Source organism: Neoarius graeffei, chromosome 5 (genome assembly GCF_027579695.1).
Source record: "Neoarius graeffei isolate fNeoGra1 chromosome 5, fNeoGra1.pri, whole genome shotgun sequence".
In the NCBI taxonomy this organism is placed as follows: domain Eukaryota; kingdom Metazoa; phylum Chordata; class Actinopteri; order Siluriformes; family Ariidae; genus Neoarius; species Neoarius graeffei.
The window spans coordinates 54,628,859-54,650,948 of record NC_083573.1 but is presented as its reverse complement, the minus strand read 5'-3'; the positions used below and the strand labels follow the sequence as shown (position 1 = coordinate 54,650,948).

General features: G+C 42.6%; 1 protein-coding gene across 2 annotated transcripts in view; it reads left to right on the top strand.

Annotated features, from left to right (window-relative positions):
- The first annotated feature begins 2,759 nt into the window (after nt 1-2,759).
- The window catches only part of cnot10 (CCR4-NOT transcription complex, subunit 10), a 28,586-nt gene continuing 9,255 nt past the window's right edge, over nt 2,760-22,090 (top strand). The window contains exons 1-11 of one of the 2 annotated variants that reach the window (XM_060922061.1): nt 2,760-2,952; nt 5,981-6,075; nt 10,555-10,716; nt 10,805-10,955; nt 15,913-16,049; nt 17,791-17,877; nt 18,541-18,624; nt 18,816-18,933; nt 19,577-19,726; nt 21,283-21,485; nt 21,589-21,710. In XM_060922061.1, the coding sequence (XP_060778044.1) occupies nt 2,934-2,952; nt 5,981-6,075; nt 10,555-10,716; nt 10,805-10,955; nt 15,913-16,049; nt 17,791-17,877; nt 18,541-18,624; nt 18,816-18,933; nt 19,577-19,726; nt 21,283-21,485; nt 21,589-21,710 (1,328 nt within the window). In that variant the 5' untranslated portion in view covers nt 2,760-2,933. Of the gene's footprint in view, nt 2,953-5,980; nt 6,076-10,554; nt 10,717-10,804; nt 10,956-15,909; nt 16,050-17,790; nt 17,878-18,540; nt 18,625-18,815; nt 18,934-19,576; nt 19,727-21,282; nt 21,486-21,588; nt 21,711-22,090 lie in introns of both variants that reach the window. The other variant, XM_060922060.1, reaches the window with a different exon arrangement.

Below are 22,090 nucleotides of genomic sequence, written 5' to 3'. Positions count from 1 at the left end.
AGCTGAAGAAGTTGCACTATCATAGTTACAGAGAATCCAAATAACCAGATATGCACAAGCAAGCAATCAGCTCTCTTCCGCTCAGTCTCTGTTTCTCTCCTGTCAATTATTAGGACATTTTGAAGCTAGCTCAATTAGAGTAATTTAAGTCTCAGTGGAAGATTAACCCTGTTCTGGATGGTGTTGCAGTGTTGCAAGAGGGCAATAGCAAAAGGACATAGTATATTATTATTCAGTGCTACTGTGATGTTCTTCACATACGCTTGTGAGAGAGTCATCAGGAAAAGTCCATTCAATTATCAGGGGAGTTGGGGGGGGGGGGGGGGGGGTGTCACATACAGAATTAAATATTATTTCTTTTCAAAGCAGTAAACCTTCAAAATTCAGAATTTCTGCTTTCTGCTGAATTTTAAATACTTTAAACTTATTAAAATTACATCCTACTACATAAGCCATACCTTGCCATATATGTACTTCACAACTCAGTGTCAGTGAGCATGTTCCTGTCTGTCATACTCTTAAACTGCGGCAACATTGAGTTATGCCTCTAAAGATACCAGCAGTACTATTTTCTTTCTTGGTTTTTTTTTTTCCATTTGGGCATTTTTCTTAAAAAAATTAACATATGACTTGGATCTGAAGGCAACCACTGAAAGCCTTTTCCCACGTTACCTCTGTATCCCTTTAGTCACTATTGATAATCTATTAAAGGATACACTGCAATTCTTTGGTAAATATATTCATATAAACTTTTTTTCACCAAAGTTTCAGCCTTTGAGCACAGAATGAGTTTTTGGGATAATATTGTAACAGCTTTATCCAATAGAATCACTTTTGCATGATTTGCACCAAATATTAGTAAAGATATTGGGGTTGGTTGCTTTATCTTAAATGTAAAAAATCTAAATAATTACAAGATTTTGTCTTAACCGTATCCAGTTTCATACCGAAGCCAAACAACTGACAAAGGGATGTTTCAAATATATAAATATCTTTCAAGTCATAATGTTTGGCTGAGAATCTATGAATCTGCTGAACTGCTGATCTCCTGTTTCACACACAACAGTCTATAGAGTTTACAAAGACTGGTGTGAAAAAAAAAAACAAATCCAGTGAGCAGCAGTTCTGTGAGAGGAAATGCCTTGTTGATGAGAGAGATCAGAGCAGGATGGACTGACTGGTTTGAGCTGACAGGATGCCTGTAGTAACTCAAATAATCACAACTGTGATGAGCAGAAAAGCATCTCAGAACACAACACATCAGATATTTTTTGAGGCAGATGAGCTGTACAACAGCCGAAGATCACACTGGGTCCCTCTCCTAAAAACAGGAATCTCAGTCTACAGTGGGCCCAGGAAAAAACATTGCTTGTTTTTTTAAAGTTGCTGGTGCTTGTATAGGCAGCACATTGGTGCAGTGGTTAGCACTGTCACCTCACAGTAAGAAGGTTCTGAGTTCAAACCCAGTGGCTGACAGGGACCTTTCTGTATGGTGTCTGTGTGGGTTTCCTCTGTGTGCTCCGGTTTCCTCCACAGTCCAAAGACAAGCAATTCTGACCAAGTCAACCAAACACAGTTCGCCTCAAGCCTGGATTGGGTTCGGCAGTGACAACGACGGTGCTTGTATAATGTTAACTTGAATCTAACAAAAAACGTGTTTTGTGAATGGAAAGTTCAGGGGAAAAAATAATCCAATAAATAGCAAAAATATGATGCACAATCGGGTGGCACGGTGGTGGAGTGGTTAGTACTGTCACCTCACAGCAAGAAAGTCCTGGGTTTGAGCCCAGCGGCCGGCGAGGGCCTTTCTGTGTGGAGTTTGCATGTTCTCCCCGTGTCTGTGTGGGTTTCCTCCGGGTGCTCCGGTTTCCCCCACAGTCCAAAAATATGCAGGTTAGGCTAATTGGTGACTCTAAATTGACCGTAGGTGTGAATGTGAGTGTGAATGGTTGTTTGTGTCCATGTGTTAGCTCTGCGATAACCTGGCGACTTGTCCAGGGTGTACCCCGCCTCTCGCCCGTAGTCAGCTGGGATAGGCTCCAGCTTGCCTGCGACCCTGTAGAACAGGACAAGCGGCTACAGATAATGGATGGATGATGCACATTCGGGCGGCACGGTGGTGTAGTGGATAGCACTATTGCCTCACAGCAAGAAGGTCCTGGGTTCAAGCCCAGTGACCAACGAGGGTCTTTCTGTGTGGAGTTTGAATGTTCTCCCCGTGTCCGCATGGGTTTCCTCCGGGTGCTCCGGTTTCCCCCACAGTCCAAAGACATGCAGGTTAGGTTAATCCGTGGCTCTAAATTGACCGTAGGTGTGAGTGTGAACGTGAGTGTGAATGGTTGTTTGTCTCTGTGTGTCAGCCCTGCAATAACCTGGCGACTTGTCCAGGGTGTACCCTGCCTCTCGCCCGCAGTCAGCTGGGATAGACTCCAGCTCGCCCACGACCCTGTCGAACAAGATAAGCGGCTACAGATAACGGATGGATGGATGGATGCACCTTCAAATACCGAGCCTGTTTCAAAAGTTGTATGATGTTGATCAAATAAATGTATCTTTGGGCTGGGTGATTTTAAGGGGTCTCTGCCTGCAGACCATAAGAGAACCCGTGCTGTCGTGGGGTTTGTAACGGTCTGTCCCTCGCAGCTGGCGCCATCGCGTGGTTGTTGGAAGAAGTTGTTTTTTAAACCAAACGGTGTCGTGTTGTAGCGCTTCCACACCGACAGGAGGCGCTCACAGAAACGCTCTGCTCGTCCGCGGGAGACTCTCTGGGTAATTTTAATGGCGAAGTCTTGAGTAAAGCTATCTGTTAATCGCGAATACAGATCAGTGATTCCTTTGTGGTGTCGTTAAAGAATCGTGAACGTAGTGAGTTATTAAGTGATAACCGGTTGCTGTAATCTATAAACATTTAAACCGCCGCTAACTTTCAAGAAATGGCCGAAAATAACTCTGGTAAGCTGTGTTTTTATCATTAGCTAGTAAGGCGTTAGCTATTAGCTAAGTGTTTAGGTTGCTATATATGATAATAATGGCTGTATAAAGGTGTAAATGTGGCTAGCTATCAGTTTGACTCGTTAATGATGGTGTCGTTACTTTCTCCGTGCAGAAACCCGACCCGGTTCTTGGAGTGTGTGTGTTTGACATGAACGCTAGCATGGCCACCACAATAAGCGGGGTAGCTAACAGTCAAGCAATAGCACCGGCCGTTAGCGTCAACTCTGCGCTCCCTCAGTCAGAGCCGAGTTTACTGAGCCATTAGTTCTGTCGTGGGGGACACTGGCTTAAATCATATATTGTTTTATATGGAAAATATACGAAAGTGGCCCAGAAAGCTGGTTAGCCAGTTAGAAGGATAGCTGAAGGACGTGTATCTGGTGTTTTGTATAGAGCAGTACACCTGCACCACACACACCTGCACACCACACACCTGCACCAGGTGCGCTTTTCTGTCATCTCATCTCATTATCTCTAGCCGCTTTATCCTTCTACAGGGTCGCAGGCAAGCTGGAGCCTATCCCAGCTGACTACGGGTGAAAGGTGGGGTACACCCTGGACAAGTCGCCAGGTCATCACAGGGCTGACACATAGACACAGACAACCATTCACACTCACATTCACACCTACGCTCAATTTAGAGTCACCAGTTAACCTAACCTGCATGTCTTTGGACTGCGGGGGAAACCGGAGCACCCGGAGGAAACCCACGCGGACACGGGGAGAACATGCAAACTCCGCACAGAAAGGCCCTCGCCGGCCACGGGGCTCGAACCCAGGACCTTCTTGCTGTAAGGCGACAGCGCTAACCGCTACACCACCGTGCCGCCCCGCTTTTCTGTCTTTCTGGTCAAATGAGCTGGCTTAATGTTTTAGTATGCTGCATATTACTTTAGCACATACAGGTTGCCACACAGCAGATCATCCATCCATCCATCCATCCATCATCTGCAGCCGCTTATCCTGTTCTACATGGTCGCAGGTGGGCTGGAGCCTATCCCAGCTGGACTATGGTACACCCTGGACAAGTCACCAGGTTCCACCAAATCAGTTCCAGGGCTGGTTCGGGGCCGGTGCTGGTTCACAACTCGTTCAACTTGAGAACCAGTTTGCTTTTCCATAGCTCGGGGTGCTAAGGGGAGCCACGTCATTACGTGACTGTATACGTCAGTTACGTCGCTGCGTTTGCATAAACCTTGGTGCGAACATCAAAGCAACGACAACACTGAGAAGAAGAAGAAGCAGCAACAACAACAATAATGGATGCCCTCTCGCGGTCTTGCTATTGTTTTGGTCTTAACAACTCCGTGCTGACGTAAGCAGTTCTTTCCTCTAGCCCAGCAAAGAGCTAGTCTGGTTAACACCAGACCATATCACAAGTGAAGTATGGTCTGGAATCCGCCTATTGAATTTCTCGTAGGGGAGGTGTGGTTTACGATTGTCAACGGCCGTTTATTGGACGTTGCGAATGTCTATCATTTGGCGTATACGTAGCCTATGGCCAATCATGGCACTTGTACCCGGTGACGTAGTTAGAGCGACGAAGAGAAGGAAAGAGTTTTTTAAAACAAACTTTTGCTCTCTAAACTATTCAGAACAGTGTCTAAAGCTTGATCGAAAGTTTGGTTCGTATCGCTCGCCGCCATGTTAAATGTGATCCGTAAACAGTCCCAAATAAACTACAAGTTTCCGTTTGTCGAGTAGTACGCGTCACCGTCTTTCCACCCCTCCCCACTCTCTGATTGGCTCCCTAACTCAGGCGAGCCTTTAGACCATAGTTTCCATGCTGTCTTTTCAGATCGGAACGATTGTGCAAAGCAGCATGGGATTTTCCAGGCTAGCAAAGAGCTGGTGCTACCCTGGAACCGGTTTTTCTTAGCCTGGGCCGGCCCATCCTAAGTGTGACGCAACACGGGGGCCTGTTGCAAGCTTAGTCTGGCAAGGCAAGCTATCTCCAGCTCTTCCAAGCTCCCGAAAAATCGGGAGCCAATCAACTTTGAGCATCTCCAACGGCCCTGGGTAGAGGCGTGTTCAAGGCAGTGACGTAGTAGAACTGCGACCGGAAGCCATAGATTGTTTACAGGATCTATGCCGTAAGCGCTTCATTCACTAGAAACATTATGAACATGGAGCAGCGGCAAGCCTTTGACACAGCGGTAGATGCTGTATTGAAAGCATTCAACGGGATGTTCTCATTGAAAACGGAGCAAAGAGCAGCCCTGGAGGTATTTATCTTCTTCCTGTTACTCAAGCAGTTTCCGTCGCGTCACATACGTCAGAGGAAAGAGTGATGTGATTGGTTTAAGCTTCTTCACAGCCTTTTCTGGCTTCGACCAGTAGCAAACTGAGGCATTTCAGGGAGGCGGGTCAACCACGCGCTTTGGGAAACGGTTGGGCTTAATATCTTTGCCAGACCAAATGCTCGCAGAGCTTTGAAGTTGTTAGCCAGACTAGGTTTTTCTGGCCCAGAGCCAGTTCTTTGTCAGTGGAAACAGAAAACCCGGTTCCAAACTAAGCACTGGCCCCGAACCAGCCCTGGAACTGATTTGGTGGGAAAGGGCTAATGGAGACAAACAACCATTCACACGTCTGTGAAGATTCTCAGTCATCCAGGTCATAGTAAACTGTGGGTGGTAAAAGAGAGCAACTGGACTTGCTTGAAGATTCTTCACCTTTCGGATGAGAGGTGAAACGTCTTCAAGTAAGTCCAGTTGCTCTCTTTTACCACCCACAAACCATTCACACCTACGGTCAATTTAGAGTTAACCTAACCTGCGTGTCTTTGGACTGTGAGGGAAACCCATACAGACATGGGGAGAACATGCAAACTTCACACAGAAAGGCCCTCGCCGGCCGCTGGGCTCGAACCCAGGACCTTCTTTCTGTGAGGCGACAGTGCTAACCACTACACCACCATGCTACTGCAGATCATTCACTGTTGATTGATTGATTTGATTTGATTGATTTTGTTTTTTCCCCTCCCCAGACCAAGTCAGTGACATGAAACATGACAGTATTGTTTCCCCTGGAATTTCAGACCAGGAAAAGGAGATGGCTACAAATGCCCTTGAAGCATTTATGGTATGTACCTGATTTTCATTTAGTGCAGTTGTTATTAAATATCATGATGCCCATACTGGGCTCCTTGAGAGTATATTTGCCCTGCGGGAGAATTTGCTGAGCTGGTACCTCAGTCAGAACATGTAGAGTTAAAATCAGAAACCTCTATTCATCCTTTGGTACTGTTATTTATGATGTATCCCAAGGATCAATATAGGGGCATGTCATCGTTTCACTGTACATGCCGTAGTTATTTGAAAATATAATGTTCCTTTTCATTGCTACACCAGTGTTATTCAGGTCGATTTTTATCTTTTCATGGATTTTCTCCCTAGTTATAGCCAATTTCCACCCACCAGACAGCTCTCCCCTATCACATGACAGCTATCATGGGCACATGAAGCCAGCCTATCACATAGTTTCTAACTCCTGTCATGTGACGTCAGGGGCGAAGTAACACTTGGAAGAAAGCGCTGTACACCCACCTCTACAATTATGAGCTCACAGACTAGTGTCATTTCTGGTTGACAGGGGAGAGAGGGTATATGCCACCCCTCACTCACTGATAGTATGGCCAGGATGGCTGTGGCAACCTTGGGATTGAAACTTGCGATCTCTGGATGATGGAGTGAATTTTGTGTTACACCACTCAGGATTTCTCTCTTTAAAACCCTGTAAACATGCTCACTGCAGTGTGTGCACTGAGGATGTTAAGACCTGGATGGTTATCGATTGGCCCGTTTGTTATTTGAGTGTGCTGTTAAATCGCATAGGAGCACTGCCACAATACATTACACCACAGGTGGAAAAATCATGGTGTTTTGCTGGACCTCAAGTTTGATCAGCCAAGCAACTCTGGCAAAAAGTATTTTTAGTAGTTTGGAGTGATTTTCTGAAATCATGTCATTTCTTTCTTTTCAGGACTTGCAAAGAGTTATTCATGTTTTATTATTGTAATTTGCTGTACACGTGTACAGAATACATGTGCATCAGTGAGAATGGGGATGAGTGTAGTGAAGATGCAAGGAGTGGACGTAAAGAAAGTTGGTGAATTCAAGTACCTGGGGTCAACTGTGCAGGAAAATGGGGGCTGCGATAGTGAGGTGAGAAAGAGAGTGCAGGCAGGGTGGAGCAGTTGGAGAAGAATTTCAGGAGTCATTTGTGATAGGAAAGTCCCAGCAAAAGTGAAAGGTAACAGGGCTTTTTCTAGAAAATTTTAGTATGAGGGCGCTCACCATGGCGAGGGAGCAAAGCGGGGGGGGGGGGATGGTGCCGGTTGTCCCCCCCCGCCGTGCAAAGCCTTTGAAAAATGCTTCAATGGGACATTCTGAGGCTATCTGAGAGGGAAATTGTAACAAATTGTCTGTCAACATTGAAAAAGGAAGAAGTAATCTTCTTCTGCCCCGGACAGTCTTTGGCTTTCTTCCGTTTCATGCCGCAGGATGACATCTTTAAATGCCCAAGTGTCAACAAAAACAACTCGCAAACTACTTCTGTCAAAAGCTCCCGCGCCGGTGGGTGAAAGGTCATTCAGTCTCGAGAAATCTCGCTCTACAAGTCAGCTGACCTTGTATGTAACCCATGTCAAATCTCGCGAGAGCAGCCGCGACAAGTAAACACCTAAACAACATGGCGCCTCAGTCTGGAAAACGCCAATTCGGATTGTTTTTGCACTGTCTGACGGTGTATCTACTATGATTGGAATATTTTTGGAGCAATTATAACGTATTTGATGATCAGACACATTGTCACGTAGTGTTGCTGGGATGTTTTCACGGAGTCGGTAAGGGGGCGCACGCCGAGAGTAAGAGGGCGCAGCGCCCCTGTTCCCCCGTTTAGACGAAAGCCTGGGTAAGATGTATAAGACAGTAGTGAGACCAGCTGTGATGTCTGGATTGGAGACCGTACCCTTAACGAAGAGACAGGAGGCAAAGTTGGAGGTGGCGGAGTTGAGGATGTTAAGGTTTGCGATGGGAGGTTGGACAGGATAAGGAACGAGCACAGCAGAGGGACAGCACATGTGGAGAGCTTGGGAATTAAGCTAGGAGAGCTGAGACTGAGATGGTACGGGCACACACATCCTGAGAAGAGATGCAGAGCATGTTGGAAGGAGAATGTTGAGGATGGAGCTGCCAGGCACACGAAAACGAGGAAGGCCAAAGAGGAGATACATGGATGTGGTGAGAGAGGACATGAAAGGGGCAGGTGTGGTAGAGGAGGATGCAGAAGACAGGGAGCAATGGAGACGAAAGATCCGCTGTGGTGACCCCTAATCGGAAGCAGCCAAAAAATGATGATGATGATGATGATGATTGTAATTTGCTGTATCTTGGCATTAAAGTCCAGTTGTGAGATTACACCCCATCACCATCAACTGGCTCCTTGTCCAATATGGAACCCAGTTTAAAGTTTAACAGTTTTTAGGGCTCCTAATGGCCATCTTTATATCTCTGATCTCTTGTGCCACTGCTCTGCTCTCATGTCTCTGAGGTCTTTAGTCCTGTTACTGTTAGCTTTTCCATAATCTTGGCTGAAACTCAAGTGTGACTCTGTCTTTGTTAATGTTATGAAATAGCCTCCCACTACTATCAAATGTGCTTGCTCTTATTGTTTTTAAATCAAGACTTAAAAGCACACTTTATCACTTTAATCTGTGCAGTTGTATCATATCTCTTTCTCCTTCAGGATTTTTTAATATCTCGTGGGTTTATTTATTTATTTATTTTAAAGACCTACTTATGCTCTAAACCAAATTTAATGTTCTTATGAATATTTTATATGCTTGTAATTGTGTGCAATACTGGTAAATTTTCTCTTGTTTCAGATGTGCTTTATAAATAAAACATACTCAATTACAGTGGTGCTTGAAAATTTGTGAACCCTTTCGAATTTTCTATATTTCTGCGTAAATATGACCTAAAATAACATCAGATTTTCACACAAGTCCTAAAAGTAGATAAAGAGAACCCAGTTAAACAAATGAGACAAAAATATTATACTTGGTCATTTATTTATTGAGGAAAATGATCCAATATTACATGTCTGTGAGTGGCAAAAGTATGTGAACCTTTGCTTTCAGTATCTGGTGTGACTTCCTTGTGCAGCAATAACTGCAACTAAATGTTTCTGGTAACTGTTGATCAGTCCTGCACACCGGCTTGGAGGAGTTTTAGCCCATTCCTCCATACAGAACAGCTTCAACTCTGGGATGTTGAACTGCTCGCTTCAGGTCCTTCCACAACATTTTGATTGGATTAAGGTCAGGACTTTGACTTGGCCATTCCAAAACATTAACTTTATTCTTCTTTAACCATTCTTTGGTAGAATGACTTGTGCCTAGGGTCATTGTCTTGCTGCATGACCCACCTTCTCTTGAGATTCAGTTCGTGGACAGATGTCTTGACATTTTCCTTTAGAATTCACTGGTAAAATTAAAAATTCATTATTCCATCAATAATGGCAAGCCGTCCTGGCCCAGATGCAGCAAAACAGGCCCAAACCATGATGCTACCACCACCATGTTTCACAGATGGGATAAGGTTCTTATGCTGGAATGCAGTGTTTTCCTTTCTCCAAACATAATGCTTCTCATTTAAATCAAAAAGTTCTATTTTGGTCTCATCCGTCTACAAAACATATTTTTCCGATAGCCTTCTGGCTTGTCCACGTGATCTTTAGCAAACTGCAGGTGAGCAGCAATGTTCTTTTTGGAGAGCAATGGCTTGCGACCCGCCATGCACACCATTGTTGTTCAGCGTTCTCCTGATGGTGGACTCATGAACATTAACATTAGCCAATGTGAGAGAGGCCTTCAGTTGCTTAGAAGTTGCCCTGGGGTCCTTTGTGACCTCACCGACTATTACACGCCTTGCTCTTGGAGTGATCTTTGTTGGTTGACCACTCCTAGGGAGGTAACAATGGTCTTGAATTTCCTCCATTTGTACACAATCTGTCTGACTGTGGATTGGTGGAGTCCAAACTCTTTAGAGATGGTTTTGTAACCTTTTCCAGCCTGATGAGCATCAACAATGCTTTTTCTGAGGTCCTCAGAAATCTCCTTTGTTCGTGCCATGATGCACTTCCCCAAACATGTGTTGTGAAGATCAGACTTTGATAGATCCCTGTTCTTTAAATAAAACAGGGTGCCCACTCACACCTGATTGTCATCCCATTGATTGCAAACACCTGACACTAATTTCACCTTCAAATTAACTGCTAATCCTAGAGGTTCACATACTTTTGCCACTCACAAATATGTAATATTGGATCATTTTCCTCAATAAATAAATGACCAAGTATTATAATTTTGTCTCATTTGTTTAACTGGGTTCTCTTTATCTACTTTTAGGACTTGTGTGAAAACCTGATGTTATTTTAGGTCATATTTATGCAGAAATATAGAAAATTCTAAAGGGTTCACAAACTTTCAAGCACCACTGTACTGTGTCTTGTAGTCAGAGCTGTAACCTGTAATTTAAAACATGTCTGATTTCTCTCTAGTCTGGAAACTATGATGATGCCCTAAAGCAGCTAGAAAATCTCCAGGAGCTGAACAAAGATGACTACAAGATTGCCATGAACAAAGCGGTCACGGAGTTTTACAGAAGTGGCCAGACAACCACAAGCACTTTGAAGCAAACTTTAATGATGATAAAAAATCAGGTGAGAAAATACTGTGATGAGCTGTGATGCGTCTGTCATGGAGATAAATGTCAAGTGTTATTTATTCATGATCATGTTTTGTTTGTAGGTGCATTCTGCTGTGGAGGATATCGATGGTTTAGATGATGTTGAAAACAGCATTCTCTATTACAATCAGGCCATCATTCACTACCACATGCGGCAATACTCCGAAGCAATAGCCATTGGAGAGAAGCTCTACCAGTTTCTGGAACCTTTCGGTATGTTTTGAAATATCACAGAAAAGTTGATGGGAGCTTTAGACAGGGTTTACTGTAATAAAATAAAAACCCACACAGTTGCTGTTTCTCCCCTCGAGTTATGAGGAGGAACCCGGTGGCCTGCAGTTTCAACAGTTCCTTGATCTTAATGTATTTTTCTCCACGATGGTGGTTAATGTCAGTGAAGTTTTAAAGAGCCACTCCAGTCACTGTTTAAACACCTTCTGCATCACTATCTACTGAACACCTTTTTACAATTAACCCTCTGTTATGTGAAATAATGTAGGTTGTGTTTTCATGGGCAGCCTGACCTACATGATTAAGATTTCAGCTCCGTTTCTGGGGAGATTAATACAACCCTGAACTCAAGTTGATGTTAAATGTGTTTGAATAGTTTGTACTTGACACTGGGTTTGAAGCATACTACTTCTGGGCTTTGTGTGCTCAGGAAAAAAAAAATTAAATTAAAACATTATAGAGTTCAGACTCCATGGCTGCATGTTTAGTAGTTTTACAGAAAGTTTGTTTGTTTTGTTTGTTTGTTTGTTTTGTGATCCGGTTTCCATCAAATCCCGCGCTCTGATTGGCTGGTGAGCGGGTCCATATTCTACAATACTGACCCAGGTTATGGACCTCCAGCGACTTGCTCGTTCACAGCAACAACAAACATAGTAGCATTTTTTTTTGTCAACTACTTTTTTTAATAAGATTTATTTACAAGATTATCAAAAATCTTATAAATTTTTGCCAGCATTTCTCAGGAGAATAGCATTAATTTTACATCATGGATAGCGATAACAACAGCGTTCACAGCGAAAGCGAGTTTTACTACCCTGAAGAAGAAGAAATAAAAGAAGACATTTCAGGAGAAAGCTAAAAACCTGTAACTGTTGCTAATGCCGAGCAAAAACATGGCTGAATCCTGAATGACTCAGTTTTGTATAAATAGAGGACTACATAGGCGGCAAAATGTAGTTTTTTCCTGCCATGGAAGTGCACTTGCATATCGAGGAGGAAGCAATTTGCATTACAGCCGTGAATGAGGATTCAAAATGGCGACCCGGCTCGGTTTTCCCTTTCGGGCGCTCTCGTTTTCTGTTAGAATTTGGTAAAGAAAAAAAATAAATATATTATTTACCAGCTTAAGGTCGGTCCGTATGGTGAAATACCGTGACCTCGGCCTTGAATACTGACCTCGGCCCAGAGGGCCTCAGTCAGTACTTTCAAGACCTCGGTCACGGTATTTCACGATACAGACTGACCTTAAGCTGGTAAATAATATATTGATTTATTTGTATTAATATATATCTCCTTGTAGTTTTTTACTACAATGAGAAAAGCAGGACTTTCAAATCCTCACTGTTTTCGACAGAGCTGTTCAGAGAGACCTTCGTGAAGAAATTACCCAGTGCCAAATCCCAGCCTCAGATCTCAAACCCATACTGACCTTCTACATCTCAAGGAAATGTTAATCTGAATGGGACGAATACCCTGACAACAAATAACACTAAATTAACTCCTCTCTCAATAAGAATCATCTATTCTACTTTAATACCAGGCACGACCAAGTGGCGTACACCAAATCCCACATCAGCCACTCCAGACTCACCCATGGCTTCTTGCTAGAAGACAAAGAAACCGCAACTTGCCCCCTGTGTAAAGCAGCACTATCAATAAAAGCTATTTTACTTTGCAATTTGTTTAATTCCACAAGGGAGCAATTCTGTTCCCAAAACACGTTGAGTGATGTATTCAACAAGGTGCCACTACCAACAAAGGGTCTAGAGTTTTTATTGCATTGCATTTAAAGCATCTTATGTAGTCATCTACCCGTTTGTAATTTTATTTACTTAGATCAGCCTTATGTAACCTATTCTCACATGCGTAACTTAAACCTCTACCATCTCATCTCATCTCATTATCTCTAGCCGCTTTATCCTTCTACAGGGTCGCAGGCAAGCTGGAGCCTATCCCAGCTGACTACGGGCGAAAGGCGGGGTACACCCTGGACAAGTCGCCAGGTCATCACAGGGCCGACACATAGACACAGACAAACATTCACACTCACATTCACACCTACGGTCAATTTAGAGTCACCAGTTAACCTAACCTGCATGTCTTTTGGACTGTGGGGGAAACCGGAGCACCCGGAGGAAACCCACGCGGACACGGGGAGAACATGCAAACTCCACACAGAAAGGCCCTCGCCGGCCACGGGGCTCGAACCCAGGACCTTCTTGCTGTGAGGCGACAGCGCTAACCACTACACCACCGTGCCGCCCAACCTCTACATGCTAATTCTTGCTAAATTCTGTGTTTTTTTTTTTTTTTAAGAAGAAAGTAAAGACATTGGGTTTTATGCAGCCAAGGTGTGGGTTGTTTTTTTTTTTTTTTTACTTTTGGTAGCATATTTGGGGTGTTTGACCTTAAAGGAACAGTCCACCGTACTTCCATAATGACATATGCTCTTATCTGAATTGAGACGAGCTGCTCCGTACCTGTCCGAGCTTTGCGTGACCTCCCAGTCAGTCAGACGCAGTCAGACGCGCTGTCACTCCTGTTAGCAATGTAGCTAGGCTCAGCATGGCCAATGGTATTTTTTGGGGCTGTAGTTAGATGCGACCAAACTCTTCCGCGTTTTTCCTGTTTACATCATTTATTATCCTTGTTCTGTTACATTTACAATGGAAACACTTCATTGAACCATTTACTTTTAAAAGGATTTCTATCTGTTTCCAGGCCTTTCAATTACGTAATTTGGGCTATTTTCTGAATTTGGGCTTTTTCCGTTGTGATACAGGGTAATTTGGGCTTTTCTGCACGCGCAAGGTGCTGTTTTCCTAGTGCTCTGTGTTTTAAACCTGCTGCTGCTTTTTTTTAGCTACAAAGTTATGAATAAATAAAGAAATCTATGAATGTTATTTTTACCTTTATTGCAAAATGTCTACAGCATTAATCCCTCTTGATGTACATGATAAAAATAATTAGAATACAGTTAGTATTTAAAAGATGTGTTGGGGCCCGAGGAGAGCCTGGAGGAAAGGAGCCTGCGAATGAAAAAGCAAGCAAATTATGCACTGTTCTCATTAAAGAGACAAACCTGTAGCAGACCTGCGACACAAAAGGTTTTTCAGTTCCATCACAAGAATTGGCAGTGCAATTCACAGTATGTAGTCCGGTAAAAGATCTTAGTTTAAATGAAAGGCCAGTGTCTAAGACTATCATCAACAAGAGGACCAAGCTCCAAGTCACTGATTCCACCCACACTTACACAACTGTGTGTATTTAAGATGCAAGTTGTATCTTAAATACATACAGTTGTGTCCTGAATAGCTCTCTTTTATTCAGTCTTTTACCTAATGTGGAAATCCCGCTCTGGTCATTGGTACGCGAGTCTCGCTCCTACACGAAATCATGGCGTGCCGATCACCGTTGATGGAGAATTCGTGCTCTGCGCGAGGCTTACAGCTAGTTCGACGAACCTGGAACAACATAGGAATGGTGCGGATTTTGCGTCAATTACAAGAAATACATGCTAATTCTTGCTAAATTCTGTGTTTTTTGGTTTTTTTTTTAAGAAGAAAGTAAAGACATTGGGTTTTATGCAGCCAAGGTGTGGGTTGTTTTTTTTTTTTTGTTTTTTTTTTTTTTTTTTACTTTTGGTAGCATATTTGGGGTGTTTGACCTTAAAGGAACAGTCCACCGTACTTCCATAATGACATATGCTCTTATCTGAATTGAGACGAGCTGCTCCGTACCTGTCCGAGCTTTGCGTGACCTCCCAGTCAGTCAGACGCAGTCAGACGCGCTGTCACTCCTGTTAGCAATGTAGCTAGGCTCAGCATGGCCAATGGTATTTTTTGGGGCTGTAGTTAGATGCGACCAAACTCTTCCGCGTTTTTCCTGTTTACATAGGTTTATATGACCAGTGACATGAAACAAAGTTCAGTTACACAAATTGAAACGTGATGATTTTCTATGCTATGGAAAGTCTGCACTATAATGACAGGCGTACTAACACCTTCTGCGCGCTTCGACAGCGCATTGATACAGAGCTCAGATATCAATGCGCTGCCAAAGCACGCAGAAGGTGTTAGTACGCCTGTAATTATAGTGCGGACTTTCCATAGCATAGAAAATCGCCACGTTTCAATTTGTGTAACTGAACTTGTTTCATGTCACTGGTCATATAAACCTATGTAAACAGGAAAAACGCGGAAGAGTTTGGTCGCATCTAACTACAGCCCCAAAAAATACCATTGGCCATGCTGAGCCTAGCTACATTGCTAACAGGAGTGACAGCGCGTCTGACTGCGTCTGACTGACTGGGAGGTCGCGCAAAGCTCGGAGAGGTACGGAGCAGCTCGTCTCAATTCAGATAAGAGCATATTTCATTATGGAAGTACGGTGGACTGTTCCTTTCATTTGGGCACCTACAATGTTATCCATCGCAGGTTTCATGTAATTGAAAGGCCTGGTTTCGACCCTCTATACTGTACATATGGCATCATCTGTGTATTTACTACATCTTATCAATCAGTCTACTAACCCATGTAAATGTATTTATTTATTCTCTCATCATTCATTGGTATTATTTCCAACATGCCTTTTTGCCGTGACGTCACCTCAGATACAAAAATGGTAATAAACCTCCCTACCTCCCTATTGTTTCCTCCAGATTCTCATTTGTATCCTGATAAACCTCCCCTTCTACCTGACCTCTAAATCTGCCGTGACTCAGTAGTGTCTGGTAGATTGCGTCTTATTGACAGAACAAAAAGATGCTTTTTAACATTGTCAGAAATTATTACCTTTTCATGAGGTACACTGGAGTTGCTCTTGAATTGATTTAAATTGTGTGAGTAGGCATTTTAAAATTACAAGTGCTCCCACTTTGCTGTGCACTGGTGCAGTGCGGGCGAGTGGTATGGCTTGATGGTGTTCTCTGCTCTAGAAGAGAAGTTTGCTCAGGCGGTGTGCTTCCTGTTGGTGGATCTTTACCTGCTCACATTCCAGCCAGAGAAAGCACTCCATCTACTTGCCATGCTGGAGAAACTCTCTGTACAAGGCAACAACAAAAATGGCAAAGGAGAGGTAAGAAACAAAATTACGGTAAAATGATTGTTTTTATTTTATGCACTTTCACTAATCCTGTCCTTGTTTTCTCTTGTTTTCTTCCTCTGTGTGTCACTTGTCAGCATAGCCTCTATTGTTTCTTGATTTGGTGCCAAAGTATAAATTATAGATGTTAGTATTGTAGTCTTCATGTGGTGATGTGCAGGCAAGAATTTGATGGTTTTACCTAGGACAGTGATTCTCAAACTGTGGTACGCGTACCACTAGTGGTACGTGGGCTCCATTCTAGTGGTACGCCAAAGAATCACTTAATTAAATATAAATAAAATTAAAAAAATAAAATAAAATGTGAAATACTATCCATAATATCCAAATGGATGAAAAATATCTTATCAACTGATGACAAGAAAATGAAAGGAGATACAAATTAAGTTAATAATTTTAAAAAGTTTGCAAGTGCTTCTGGGTAGCCATACGTAGCGTACGTACGCATTCCCGCCGGTTCCGCTGACAGACGGTTATCCGCCCTTGGTAGACTAGGCTGTGATGGGAAAAGGTGGAGGTGGCTTTGCTAATTATGACGAGTACGACAAAATTACTGTCGTGGCTTAAATCCGCGAATGGGAGCGTGGATCAGGAGAGAGGGAGAACTGAAGAGGACGTGTGAGCCGAGCGCAGATGCTAACGACAGTGGCAAAACCAGCCCCAGAACTGCTAGTAAACGGCAGAAACCAGTGAGGAGGAAGTATGACGAAAAATACATAAAACTGGGATTCATCTGGAGCGGGACAGAGGAGCTGCCCAGGCCGCAGTGTGTTGTATGCGGGGACGTTCTGAGCAATGAGTCCATGAAACCATCGCATCTCAAACGGCATCTTACAACCAAACACACAGCACTAAAGGACAAACCAGTGGATTTTTTTTTTTACGAAAACGTGATGAACTGAAGCAGTCCAAGTCCACCATTCTGTCCTATGGTACACCTGTAGCCAAAGCACAGGAAGCTTCATATCGTGCCAGCCTCCTGATCGCCAGAGCCGGTAAGCCGCACACAATCGGGGAACTGCTGTGTTTGCCATTAGCCAAAGAGATGACATGTATCATGTGTGGAGAGAAAGCTGGCAGAGAGTTAAACTTGGTGCCGCTTTCAAATGACACCGTGTCAAGGAGAATAAACGACATGGCTGACGATGTTAAGACACTGATTGAGCGCATTAAGAACAGTAGATATTTTACCATACAGCTTGATGAGACTACAGATGTTGCAGATTTGGCCAATTTATTTGATTCATTATTTAAGGACAGTGTTTTATTTTCCTATATTTAAACACAGTGTTACTGTTCAGAGTACTGTGTGTAATGTTACAGTGGCCAACAATATTAAATATACTTGTTAAATAAAACCTCCGCCTTGTTTTTAATGAATACTTGGGTCTACTACGCTACTGTATTTTAATGTTGGTCATTATGGTGGTACTTGGAGAGCCAAATATTTTCTGAGGTGGTACTTGGTGAAAAAAGTTTGAGAACCACTGACCTAGGAGTTCAGTATTTGGGAAACTGGTAGTTTGTAAGGATCTTTTAAAAAAAAAAAAAGGCGCTAAAACTACAGTCTTGAGTCGTATGACAACAGTAGGTTGTTTAGACCATTTAGACTGTTTAGAGACCAGTTTCTGATGGTTTGTAACTCGAGCACTTACTATGTTAGCAAAACTGGATTTTCCTTCATTTGCTGTTGGTTTTGTTTCATGTGTAACAGGGTGTGAGTAGCACAGCCAGAGAATCTGCTGCTCAGAAAGCCGAATTTGCTGCCATGATCGAGGCAGCCAAGTCCCGGATGCACCAGGTAGTTTCTGTTCATGAACTCTAAGCATTTTCTACACAAACTCTGTGTTGTCAGCTCGAAGTGTTTGCACCTTTGGTAAAAATTAGTTTTTAAAAAGTTTATGGAAAAATCTTTGTGGTTAATTATCTTAATTTCACACTGAAGATGGAGTGAAATCAAATCTTTAATTCAATTAAACAACCAGAAAAAATAAGCAACTACGTGTAGTGTAACTGTTGGCACCCTGCCTTTTAGTACTTTTGTACAACCTTCCTTTGCCAACATAACAGCACTGAATTGTGTCCTATAATGTTTGAAGACTATAAAAGGAATCTTTGACCACTTGTCGATAGAAAATCACTCCAGTTCCTTCAGGGTTTTAGGTTCTTTTGTGCTTTTGTGGATTCTGCTTTTCAGGTAACGGTACAGATTTACAGTGGCATTCATGTCAGGGGAGTGGGATGGCCATGACTGAAGCTTGGTAGAGAGAAAATCAAGAGAAAACTGTTGGGGGGGGGGTTTAAAAATCTAAGCTAATTTAGTACTTGTGCTAATTTGGTGGTGAAATTTACTGACAACCTCCTATCTATGCATTTAAAACTAGCTTGCCTGTCAGCATTTTAAGTTGAATTACAGGCCTTCTTTCTGTGTGTTTTCCTAATTTCCCCCATATGTGTTTTGCAGTATAAAGTGCGAGCCTACATTCAGATGAAATCCCTCAAGGCTTGTAAAAGAGAGATCAAGTCTGTTATGAACACAGCAGGAAATGTGAGTTATTACCTTTATTATGCATGGTGTTGCACATAAAGTATGTATCAGTCAGCAGTTTTAGTTTGTAATGCATATGGAGGAATGCATTGTAAATATGACAGTTTGTAAAAGGTTTTTCTTCATATTCTTCAAGTACTTCATATTTTACTATTAAGAGCTGATTTTTTTTTCCTCTCTCTCTTTCGCAGTCTGCACCATCTCTCTTTCTGAAGAGTAATTTTGAGTATCTGAGGGGAAATTACCGAAAAGCAGTGAAACTCCTCAACAGCTCTAACATTGCTGAACATCCTGGACCTCTTAAGACCGGTATATAATTCACAAAAACTACACCATTCTTAGAGTTCATTTTCTCAGTAAAGTGTGCTCTCACAAGTTTCTTACCTTCAAACCAATATTTTTAATTCCATTAGGCCACACCAATTCAATTAGTTGGTTCTTGGAATCGCCGCTTGAAGAAAATGAAAAATTAAAAAAATAAATAATCGAAATCAAACTCCCGCCAGCAGAAAAGGTCACGTGACATCGAAAACCAATCAAATCGCCCCTTTCACTTTCGATAAAGACTTGTGGAAGAAACATGCCTGTGGAGGGGAATCCTGCAAAGCCTGTGTTTGTGGTTGTTAGGATATTCAGCGAACAGAAGCGTAAAATCTTTGACAGGTGTGTTGAAATTCTGTTTACTGGTTTGCCTGTATTGTTTGGTCTATTTCCACCGCTAATTTTACCATCAGAGCATTTTTTTTTTTTTTTTTATTTCGCCCGCTCGCTGCTTATTTTTCCTGAAAAAATCCGAGAACCAACTAATTAAATTGGTGTGGCCTTGTGTTCTGTTATAATAGCATAGTAGGATCAATTAATACTCAATTTCCCTTATTTCAGCAGTTAATCTAAAAATATTTTTCTTTCAATGTGGCTCTATTTCTGATCAAACGTTTCCCCCTTTTTGTAGGTGAATGTGTGCGCTGCATGTTCTGGAATAATCTGGGTTGTATTCACTTTGCTATGGGGAAGCACAACCTGGGCATTTTCTATTTTAAGAAAGCCCTGCAAGAGAATGACCATACTTGTGCACAGCTAGGAGATGGCAAGAACGGCCAGGGTGAGTGTCAGAACATTCCTACATAAGAAGGCAACCACGAGATATTTTTCATTTATGCCTCTTAGTTCCAGTGAAGGGAAATCATATTACATTATACAAACATGTTCCAGGCAACAGTTTGGGGAACATTTGAGTATGGGTGTTAGTCAGGTGCTCACACAATTTTGCTGCATTATTTAACAATTATTCCCTGAAGGTGAAGTGAACATCAGTGAATACTAAACGAGATGAAGTCAAGGTTATTCTTCATTCACCAATCTTCACTGAGCCTGAGGCAGATAATTGTTTTAGTATAAATGCACAGGTGATTATTTAAAAAAAATAAAAATTGTAAACTTCAAAAGCGGTATGAAAATATAATAAAAGCGTGGTGCAGATTTGTCTCACTTATCTATGCTGAGTCACATAAACTACTTTTGTTTTGAAGTTGATAAAATAAATCTCAATTCCACCTTACCTTTGAATAGTTTTAGACCAAACTTCGTAGCATCTTTAGTGCTTTTAGGAGCAGCATTTTTTTTTCAGAATTTGTAATTCTTCCTCACTTACGGTGACCAAGCGATTGGCCACCATTTTGCCGAGTTGCTCGAGGTGATTATCAAGAAATAGTCTGAATTTCTCAGTGTGCGTGATTTTCTATAATCACCTCTGTATTTATACTAAATGAGTATTGGTTGTGGGCGGCACGGTGGTGTAGTGGTTAGCGCTGTCGCCTCACAGCAAGAAGGTCTGGGTTCGAGCCCCGTGGCCGGCGAGGGCCTTTCTGTGTGGAGTTTGCATGTTCTCCCCGTGTCCGCGTGGGTTTCCTCCGGGTGCTCCGGTTTCCCCCACAGTCCAAAGACATGCAGGTTAGGCTAACTGGTGACTCTAAATTGACCGTAGGTGTGAATGTGAGTGTGAATGGTTGTCTGTGTCTATGTGTCAGCCCTGTGATGACCTGGCGACTTGTCCAGGGTGTACCCCGCCTTTCGCCCGTAGTCAGCTGGGATAGGCTCCAGCTTGCCTGTGACCCTGTAGAACAGGATAAAGCAGCTACAGATGATATGAGATGAGAGTATTGGTTGTGTCCACATACTTTTGGCCATATTTACAGTATTCATTTTGAATATCTGTGGAATAGTGCAAGTTTAGGATCAGGCCTGTATGGTTTAATAAAGATGTGAAAACCAAACACAGACCTCAATCATGATAGAAATAAAACACAGTTCAACTGTAATATAATTTTAGTTTGATTTAGTTCCAGTTGTATCCCGGCTTGTGTTATGTTGCTCATTTTAAATCTGTTCTGTTTAAACATGGAGTACAGTTCTCCATTACAACACTGGGTTTCCATCAATGTGATCCTGTTTGCAGTGAATTCACCTTTCTGCGTGGTGTAGCTGTAACTTTCCTCTGTCCACCCAAGATGGTTTTAGTCAGCATTTTTTCAAGTCCATTTTATCAACTGTCTGTGTGCCACTTATTAGTTGCTTGAACAGTTGTAGTGTATATTGCTTGAGTGATGCTTTGACAGAGACACTTTTAAGCATCACTTCTTCTGTTTTCTTTTCCTGCAGCTAAAAGGTTCACAGGTATTCCCATGTGTGCTCTGCTTGCAAATAAGCGCTATGAGCTGCTTTATAACTGTGGCATTCAGCTTCTACACCTTGGCCGGCCACTGGCCGCCTTCGAGTGTTTGATGGAGGCGGTGCAGGTGTATCACTCGAACCCTCGTCTCTGGCTGCGGCTCGCTGAGTGCTGCATTGCTGCCAACAAAGGGGTGAGACAGGCTAACTTTTAGGCTAACACACAAATAATTGTCACCAGTTTCTGGGCTAACAACTGTTTTTCCTCATGGTGTTGTGGTGTTTTTCTTTCCCCAGAGTTCAGAACAGGAAACTAAAGGTCTGCCCAGTAAAAAGGGAATAGTTCAGTCCATTGTGGGACAGGGATATCATCGCAAGATTGTCCTTGCATCACAGTCCACACAGAACACAACCTACAGGTGTGCTTTCCTACTACAACCCCAATTCCAAAAAAGTTGGGACAAAGTACAAATTGTAAATAAATGTTTAAACTGAGAAAATGTATCATTTAAAGAGAAAAATTAGGTGATTTTTAAATTTCATGACAACACAGCTCAAAAAAGTTGGGACAAGGCCATGTTTACCACTGTGAGACATCCCCTTTTCTCTTTACAACAGTCTGTAAACGTCTGGGGACTGAGGAGACAAGTTGCTCAAGTTTAGGGATAGGAATGTTAACCCATTCTTGTCTAATGTAGGATTCTAGTTGCTCAACTGTCTTAGGTCTTTTTTGTCGTATCTTCCGTTTTATGATGCGCCAAATGTTTTCTATGGGTGAAAGATCTGGACTGCAGGCTGG